The sequence below is a fragment of the Penaeus monodon genome, chromosome 14, assembly GCF_015228065.2.
Source record: "Penaeus monodon isolate SGIC_2016 chromosome 14, NSTDA_Pmon_1, whole genome shotgun sequence".
Classification (NCBI taxonomy): Eukaryota; Metazoa; Arthropoda; class Malacostraca; order Decapoda; family Penaeidae; genus Penaeus; species Penaeus monodon.
This window is the reverse complement of record NC_051399.1, coordinates 26,576,859-26,586,886: the sequence shown is the minus strand read 5'-3', so window position 1 is coordinate 26,586,886 and position 10,028 is coordinate 26,576,859. Positions and strand designations below refer to the sequence as shown.

Genomic DNA, 10,028 nt, shown 5'->3' with positions numbered 1-10,028 from the left:
TTTTTTTTATTTCTGTCTTTCTTTTTGTTTCTCTCTCTCTCTGCCTCTTGCTGTGTCTCTGTCTCTCTCAATCACCTCATTCCCTCCCTCTCACCCTATCTGCCTTGGTGTCTCTCTCCTCTCTCTCTCTCTCTCTCTCTCTCTCTCTCTCCTCTCCCTCCCCTCCTCCTCCTACCCTCCCTCTCACTTCCCTTTACCCTTCCTTCTCCACTACCTCTACCACCCTCCTCCTTGCTCCTTCTCCTTCTACCTTCTACTCCTTCCTCTCCTCCCTCCCTCCTTTCTCCCACCTCTTTCCCTTCCTTGCTTCCCTCTATTCCTCCTCTTCTACTCCCTACCTTCCTACCTTCCTTCCTCTCCCTCCCTCCTTCTCTCCCTCTCACCCCACTCAACCTTCCTACCTTCCTTCCCTCTCCCTCTCCCCCCGCCCTCCCTCTCTCCCTCCCCGCACACGCACACGCGCACGGACGCACACGACATGAAAACGCTCTCGGCAGGAACTCGAAACACATCTAAGACACAGTTTGCAAATACAGATTTTTTTTTCTTCTTCTTCTTCTTCTTACTTCTTTTGCCTACATTTCACTTCGGAATCTTTTACACGCGTCTCGTTTCATATCCATTCGTATGTTTTTGGGAGAATTCGCTATCTTGTCTTCATCTATCAATTTATACAATTACACATTGGTTCTAATAAATAATAAATATACTTATTCAAGCCAGCTATCTGGTCACGTGTCCGTCTATCCTTTTTCTAAATGAGCACCTTATCTCATACATACTTACGCCACTCCTTATCAGCTGCCTTATCTGTCCTCGCCTCAAGACACTCACCTGGGGGGGGGGGGGGGAGAAAACGGTATTAGCTATGAAATTTTATAAATATTCTAATCTAGCACAGAACAGGATGCTTGTTTATCCTTTCTTGGAATGCAAAGAACGGCTTTAATTTGAAGTTAAAGCCTTTTAGCGTTATAAAAATAAATTTTTCGTATAGGAACACATGGGAGCACGCGCGTTTTGACTTCTCTATACGAACAACTACATTTGCAGGGACTCAGTCTGCACTAATACTGACTCATCTACACTAGCACTGGCTCATATACACAAAAACAAGCAAACAATAAAAACAAGCTCAGCATGACCATCATGGATAAATAACACGTTCATTGTCACCGCAACAGCAGTTTTTGTGTCCTTTTCTATGATCAATGTACTGAGCATGATATCATTAATACTAATACTGGTGGATGATTATTCATGATGGTGATGCAATGACGATGGTGATGATGGTGGTGGTGGTGGTGGTGGTAGTGGTGATGGTGGTGGTGGTGGTGATGATAATGATGATGATGATGATGATGATCATGAGGAGGAGGAGGAGGAGGATGGTGAGGGTGATGGTGATGATGATGATGAGGAGGAGGAGGATAGTGATGGTGATGATAATACTATTACTACTACTATTATCAATGATAATGATGATAATAATAATAATAATAATAATAATAATAACAACCACAACAACAACAATAATAATAATAACAACAACAGTAATGAATCTAATCGTAATAATAATAACTATAATAATAATGATGATGATTATAACGATGATGATGATGATGATGATGATGATGATGATAATAATAATAATAATAAAATAACAACAACCACAACGATAACAATAATAATAATAATAACAACAGTAATGAGTCTAATCGTAAATAATAAATAAATATATGATGAGATAATGATGATGATGATGATATAACGATGATGATGATGATGATGATATGATGATGAGATATATGAATATATATAAAAATAAATCAACAACACAACCAACGATAACAATAATTATAATAACAACAGTAATGAGTCTAATCGTAAAAATAATAATCATAATGATGATGATGATGATGATGATGATGATGATGATGATGATGATGATGATGATGATGATGATGATGATATGATGATGATGAGGAGGAGGAGGAGGAAGATGGTGATGATGATGGTGATGCTGGTGATGATGATGATGACGATGATGATAATGATGGTGATGATAACAATAATAAAAATGTCAATTACAGTAACAACAACCACAACAACAACAACAACAACAACAACAACAACAACAATAATAATAATAACAACAACAACAACAGAAAAAAAATAGAAAGAAAAATTAATTATCCGCTTTCCTATCTCCCATGCATTCTCTCTCTCTCTTTCTTCCTGCACTTCAATTTGCTCTAATTCTTCCTCCCTTGCCTTTCCACTCCTTTCGAACCCCGGCCCCTTGACTTCGATTTTCTATTCCTAGGAATACATCTCGCTTCTCTCTCTCTCTTCGCATTCCTATTTGCGAAAGAAAGGGAGGAGAAAGGAGATTAAAAATATATATACATCTACTCTGTGCCGTCTTTTCTCCTTTCCTCAGTGTTCGCTCTCTCTCTTCTCCTTTCTCCCTTTATATTCGCCCTGCCTCCCTCTCCCGTTCTTTTTTTTTTCTTTGTTGTGTGTTTCTATGTCTCGCTTTCTGTCTCTGCCGGTTTGTCTGTTTCTTTGTTTTATTTTCTCTGCATTCCAACCTCCATACTCTTTCTTTTCCCTTCGACATTCTATCTTCCTTTCGCTCACTCCCTCTAACCCCCTCTATTCCTCTCTCTCTACTTTCCCATCTCTCGTCTCTTTCTCCTTCCCACCCTCTCTCCCCTCTTTCTATCCCCCTTCCCCCTCTCACACTTTCTCCTTCCCTCCCCCTCTCCCTCTCTCTTCTTCCTCTCTTCTACTCCCCTCTTTCGCCCTCATCTCCCTCTCTCCTTCCTCTCCCCCTCTACCTTCTTTCTCTTTCCCCCTCCCCCCCTCTCTCTCTTTCTCCTTCCACCTCTCCCCTCCTCTTTCTCCTCCCCCATTCCCCTCTCCTTCTTTCTCCTTCCTCTTTCCCTTCCCCCCTCTCTCTTCTTTCCCCTCCCCTCAGCCCTCTTTCTCCTCCCCGCCCCCCTTTCCCCTCTATCTCCTCCCCGTCCCCCTCTCCCCTCTATCTCCTCCCCGCCCCCCTCTCCCCTCTTTCTCCTCCCCCCCCCTTCCAATATCGCCTCGGAGCCCCAATCGATCACAAAAGAGGACTCAAAAATCAGTTCCTCTCCCTCCATCTCCCCTCATCCGTCACTTTTTTAGCCTTGTTCACTATTGTCCTATGGCCGTATTGTCTCTCATTTTTCCCCTCTGTTCTCCTTCCTTCACCATTGTGCTTCTTCTCCTTTCGCCGTTCGAGCTTTTAAATATTTGTTTCCCCATCCCCCCGCCCCTTTTTTCGAGTTTTCTCTGTGGGCGTTCTTATGCGTGTGTAGAAACGGGGGGAATGGGGGAGGTTTGAGTAAAAGTGAGGGGGAGGGGGTTATAGAGGGGAAATACGAGGCGAGAGAGGAAAAAAAAAGAAAGAGGGAACAGGGGAGGTACGGGTAAAAGGAGAGGAGAAAGAGGTGAAAGGGGAGGTGGGAATGAAGAGGCGAGGAAAAGAAAAGAGGTGAAAGGGGGGAAACTGGAGGTGAGGGTAAAGGAGGGGAAAGAAAGGGCAAAGAGAGAGGGGGAGTGAGGAGGGCAAAGAATGAAGGGGCTAACAGACTGGAGAAAAAAACAGAAGAGGAGATGGAAGTGGGGTCATAAAGGAGGAAACAAAAGACAGGTGGAAATAAAAGTGGGAACGAAGAGAGGAGGAAGGATGTGTAGAGATAATAAGCCAGAAACGATTAGAAGTGAGGACAGAAACGGGAAGTGGGAACGAAAGAGGAGAGGAAAGAGAAAGAGGAATAGGGTGTAGAGTTAAACGAGGGGAACGGAGAAGGGGAAGGGGGGGGGCGTGGGAAAGTGAGAGAAGGCACGTGAGCGATTGAGGCAAAATGGCAAAAGCTTTAGTGATAATGAGGTGAAGGAATGGGAGAAGGAGGAGGGGGGGGGGGGAGGGAAACCGTAAGTAATGAGGATGATAAAAATGGTGATAAGGAGGATTATAATGATGATGATTATGATACAGTGATATTAAGATGAATTCATGGTTGACTGATGATGATTATACAGTGATAATGAAAACGAAGTCATAATGATTTTGAGGAGGAGGATCTCAGCATTGATAGTGAAGACGAAATGATGATAATAATGGTGTTGAAAGCAGATGATGGCAACAGCAAATATATAAACAAACAAAACATGCGAGCGTAATTATTTTTTACCTACACAACAACAACAGCAACACCACCACAACAACGAAAACAAAGAAAACGTTACCAAAACTTTGCGTGACTTTGTAAGTAATTCTGATTCTTTGGAAAATAATTCTTTGTAAGTATTTCTAGAATGACGTAAGCCTGAGTCCGTGCTGAGAGAGAAATGCGCCGGCTAAAGTGTACAAAGAAAATTATCCTCGAAAATGTGTACAACGTTGAACAATAGCGAGAAAAAAATGTGAAGAAAGAGGGAATGTTCATAAAAAAGGAAATGCATGTGAAAAAAATGACAATGACAGCCATAAATGATAACAATAATCATAATGTAAATACCAATGCTGATACTACTAATAACAACAACAACAACAATAACAAAAACACTACTGCTACTACTAATAAAAGAATAATAACTATAAGGATAACAATAACCACTAAGAGTAAATTAATACAAATACAGCTACTACCAGTGATAATGACAATAACAATAATAATAATAAAACAGCGCTTCATCTATCTCTGGTTATGTTCATGATTCTGAAATAACAGCGAATAAACGAGTCCCCTTGCCCACTCTCCTCGACTACCTCCCTTTCTTCATCTGATTAAGCCACCTGGGAAGTGGAACACATATAGGTCTATTCCCAACCAGACGACGGGAGTATATACGTCGTGATAGGCCTATGTGGTTCAGCTGCGTGTCTATATGGATGGCACAAGCTGTCTCTCTCTCTCTCTCTCTCTCTCTCTCTCTCTCTCTCTCTCTCTCTCTCTCTCTCTCTCTCTCTCTCTCTCTCTCTCTCTCTCTCTTTTCCTCTCTCTCTCTGATTTAGCCAGTATGCTTGCGTCGGCGCGCGCCCGCGCGCGCGTGTGTATGTGTGTGTGCGTACGTGCGTATTAAATACACTCACTCATTTAACTTTTAACCCTCCTGTGCCCCATCTCCCCTCCCCTCCCCCTTCCCCTTCCCTTGCGTCCCTTTAAACCGAAATTCCCTTAAACTACGAGCTGGCAACGTGGTCGGCAATAGATCCCTCGCAGCTACGAGAAAAGTTTGGAGTAATTCGGCCGGAGATAATCCAGGTCTCGCCCGACTCATTCTGAAGGCTGCCTTTCACTCTCCGTATCTCGCTCTATCTCACCTCTTCGAAAAGGCGGTGAAATATAGATATGATAAAGAGGACTGGGAAAAGAATTATATGTAGGGATAATTATGCATTATGAAATGTAATGTGAGATTGTGTGAAATATAGGAATGAAGGTAAAATTCAATAAATAAAGAAAATATACAATAATGTGTACGTTCCCCCCACCTCCTCTGTTTCTGTCTCTCCTTCTCACTCTTACACTCACTCGTCGCTCACTCACTCTTACTCTCTTTCCCTCTCTCAAAGAAGAAGGAAAAAAAAGCAATTGGAAGAGCATTAAGAATGATCAAGATCACGCCCAGTTTCCTGTCGCAAGCGAAAACGTGAGCCGGTTTCTGATTGGCTGAGAACTCCCTAAACACCGCCCCCCCCCACACCCAGAAAAAGGAGAATGGTATGATTTATTATCTAAATTATTATCTTTCCTTTTCATAATGCGTTTCATTCTGCCATTATCGTTTACAATACCACTATTGTCAGTCCTACTATTTTTGACTAGCATGATTATGATTAAATGTCATCATCATTATCAATGGCATTACCATTTCATTATCAATATTTGTATCGATCTCAATTTCTATCATACATTTTTAGCACCGTTATCATCATTATCATCATTTCATTACTATCGTTAATCTTCGGTATCATCACTACCACAGGTACCTTATTATTGGTAGTAATCGTTATTAACCATTCCTGTTTTCAATAGCCTCAGCGTCATACTGACTTATCATCTTAAATATAATCATTATCATAATCTTTATTATTAATATAATATGTATCCCCATTAGCAGTTAGTAATAGTAATAGCAGTAGCAGTATCATTATTATTTTTAATAGGCTTCGTTTTCATATATTTATCATCATCTCTCAAGATTTATTTGTTTATTTGCTTTGCTGATATAACTGCTCTGAAAAGCAGCAGAAATATTATTAATAACAATAACAACAGAACAGACCTACATGGCAACTGACTCAAAACATCAGAAAAAACGAAAATCGCAGAAAAAAGGGAAAATTCCTGTGCATTTTTGCCATCTGCGAGCCAGTCCTCAATTACTAGCATCTGCCGGTGTTTATGTGCATGCAATTAAAACTAGAAATTAGCAAATATTCCTGGAACGAAATCGTGCACAATGCACGGAATTGGCAACATGCGGCAGTTTGGTCACCCGGATGTTGTTCAGTTGTTCGCCATCGCACGCCGGAGCCTCGCGTTGCGGCGCACGGGGCTTCAGCCGTAAAACTTGGTTAGATTGGGTAATTATGATAGTTATGCTTGGAGTTGCCGCGCACTCTGATTCGAAGGGGAGGGGAATGTGAGACAAAGGGAGAGGGAGAGAGAGAACGAGAGCTAGGGGCTATGGGAGAGAGGGAGAGAGAGGAGGGAGAGAGAGGAGAGAGAGAGAGAGAGAGAGAGAGAGAGAGAGAGAGAGAGAGAGAGAGAGAGAGAGAGAGAGAGAGAGAGAGAGAGAGAGAGAGAGAGAGAGAGAGAGAATTTATAATTATAATTTATAATTTCATTATTGTTTTCCATTTGTTAGATATTCTTGGTGTGACATACTGTCTGTTTCATTTTGCTTCTAAATCATCCCCTGTGTGCAAGGAATGGCCGGGTTACCATCCACTGGCGGCGAGGGATTTGAACGCAGGTCAGCAGGATTGCTAGACGAGATCGCTTCCCCTGCACCACACAGTGCATAAGAGAGAGTGAATGAGTGAGTGAGTGTGTATGTGAGAGTGAGAGAATGTGTGTGAGGTGAGAGAGTGTGTGAGAGTGAGAGAGTGTGTGTGAGAGTGAGAGAGTGTGTGAGTGAGAGTGTGTGGAGAATGAGAGAGAGAGAGAGAGAGAGAGAGAGAGAGAGAGAGAGAGAGAGAGAGAGAGAGAGTGAGAGAAAGAGAAAGAGAAAGAGAGAGAGAGGGAGAGAGTGAGTGAGAGTGAGTGAGTGAGTGAGTGAGTGAGTGAGTGAGTGAGTGAGTGAGTGAGTGAGTGAGTGAGAGTGAGTGAGTGTGTGTGAGGAGGAGAGAGAGAGATGAGAGAGAGAGAGAGAGAGAGAGAGAGAGAGAGATAGGGAAAGAGAGAGAGAGATAGGAAGAGAGAGAGAGAGAAACTCGCAAATTCATGCCCTAAAATCACAATCATGAAACTGGAAATAACAGAAAGAGACCAGTAATCCTATGCTTTTAAGTGAATCCCAATCCTTCAAAAGTCCCTAAGTCCTATCCCCCCCCCCCCCGGCTATAAAAGAGGCCTAACTAAAAGCCTAAAATGAGTGTTTGAAAGACCCTCTTAGCAAAAACCTGGATTAAATAGAGACAATAATACTCCCAAGGGGACTTCCTCCGATGCCCCCCCCCCACCACCGCCCTTCACCTCCCCCCACTTACTTCCCCTCCCTCTTCCCCCTCTTCCCTCCGGCCCCTCACTTTCCCTCCCCTTTCCCCTCTTTTCCTCCAACCCTTTTCATCATTCACCCTCTTCCCCTTCTTTCCCCCTGCCTCCTTAACCTTCCCCCTCCCCCCTTCCCCTTCTTTCCCCAAGCCCCTCCACTTTCCCTCCCCTATCTCCCCTTCCCCCTCTTTTCACCCCCCCCTGAGACGTCTATTCCCCTCTTCACCTCCTCTCCCCCTTTTGCCTATTTCCTCCCCTTCTTCCCCCCTCCTCCCTGTCCTCATCAACCTCCCGCACTTTGGGATTAATGGAATATCTTGATGTGATGCTTTTCTCCCGGATTAGGATAAATTTGGTATTCGAAAGGTGTGGCCACACATTTACGTGCAAATATGCGTGTGTATGAGAGAGGGAGGGAGAGAGGGTAAGAAGGGGAGAGAGAGAGGAGGAGGAGGTGAGGAGAAGGAGAAGGGAGGGAGGGAGAGAAGGAGGGAGGAGGGAGGGTGGAGGGAGGGAGGGAGGGAGGAGGAGGAGGAGAGGAGAGAGGAGAGAGAGAGAGAGAGAGAGAGAGAGAGAGAGAGAGAGAGAGAGAGAGAGAAAGAGAAAGAAAGAGAGAGAGAGAGAATGAGACAGACAGAGAAAGAATGAGAGAGTGAGGGAGAGAGACAGAGAAAGAGGGAGAGGGAGAGAATGAGAATGAGAGGGACAGAAGGGCGTCACTCCCCCATCCCTATTTTCTCAGCAAACAAACCCACACTGAAATCTCTACATCCACCGTAATTATGTATGTTGTCATTACATTACCTATGCATATAAACCGACGCCGCCCGCATTAACCTTTGAGTGACAGAACCATAATCGCCTCTATATCTATCCGCTCACTTCAATACATAAGTTATACACAATGCATGCCGATGGCTTTGTTGCACGTACATAGATACAGTCTGATGCTCTCTCTCTCTCTTTCTCTCTCTCTCCCTCTCTCCCTCTCTCTCCTTCTCCTTCTCCTTCATCCTCTCCCTCTACTTCTCCCTCTCCCTCTACTTCTCCTTCTCCCTCTACTTCTCTTTCTCCCTCTACTTCTCCTTCTCCCTCCCCTTATCCTTTTCCCTCTCCTTATCCTTATCCTTCTCCTTCTCCCTCTCTGCCTCTCTCTCTCCCTCTATCTCTCCCTCTCCTTCCCCCTCCCCCTCCCTTCCACCCCGAACCTTCCTAATATCCTCCTGAGACCTTCCTATAGGCCTCCTAAAGCTTTCCTAAAGGCATCGGCGCAGCAGGAGCAACAGCAGCGGCACTCATGAGACAGCACCCTCGCTCGCCACGCCAATACCCTCCCCTGGACGATTCCCCGGTACGTAATGTTAAAAGTTACGCTCATTCTGACTCCATTTCTCGCTACACCTCGATGGCCGGCTGGGTCTCACCCTTTCCCCCTCCACTCTTTATTCTTTCCTTTTTTTCTGCTCTCTTCTTGTCTTCTATCTTTTTGTCTACTAACCCCCTCCCCATTTATTTATTTCTTAGCTTCTTACTTGTTCTCGTCTCTTCTTTAACATTGTTTTTTCATCTTGTTTTTCTACTTTCTCTCCCTCTCTCTTTCATGCTCTTCATATCTCTTTTCTCTTCTTTGCTTCTTTCTCTTCCTTCTTTCATTCTCTCTTGCTCTCTCTCTCTCTCTCTCTCTCTCTCTCTCTCTCTCTCTCTCTCTCTCTCTCTCTCTCTTTCGCTTTCCAATCTCTTCCTTCCCCCTCTTTCTCCCTCTGCTCCACTATCTCCTTGTCTTTCTCTCTTCTTTGGGGGGATGAGGCCGGATGAGGGGACTGGGGGGGTGAGGAATAAGAGGGAAGAGGAGGACGACGATGGAAATACATCAGGAAGAAAGGAGGTGGAAGAAGAAGAGGGCAGAAGGAGAAAGACTGAGGAAAAGAAGAAGGGAGATGAGGAAAAAGAAGACAGAAGGAAGAAGGAAGGGGAGGAGAAGAGCGAAAATGAGGAGGAAGGGATAGGGGTAAGAGCGAGAGAAAGGAGAGAAAAGAGGAGAGAGAGGGAAAAATGGAAAGAGGGGAAATAACGCCACGTACACGGAAACGCACACGGACACACACACGTACACAAGGCTCTAAATGAAGGAACGATGTAAAAGTAAGATAAAACAGAAGAGGGGAAGACGAGAGGAATGTCGACAAAAAAGAAAGAAAAATAAAGACGATAAAGGTGGAATTTCGGAATAATAAAAAATTACGCAAAAAAAAAAGAATAAGA

General features: G+C 43.9%; 1 protein-coding gene across 1 annotated transcript in view; it reads right to left on the bottom strand.

Moving 5' to 3' along the window:
- Positions 1-538: 538 nt before the first annotated feature.
- LOC119580667 (roundabout homolog 2-like) overlaps positions 539-10,028 on the bottom strand; it is a 106,921-nt gene continuing 97,431 nt past the window's right edge. Inside the window, exon 4 of the mRNA XM_037928767.1 lies at positions 539-834. Coding sequence (XP_037784695.1) covers positions 773-834 — 62 coding nt within the window. The 3' untranslated portion in view covers positions 539-772. The remainder of the gene's footprint in view (positions 835-10,028) is intronic.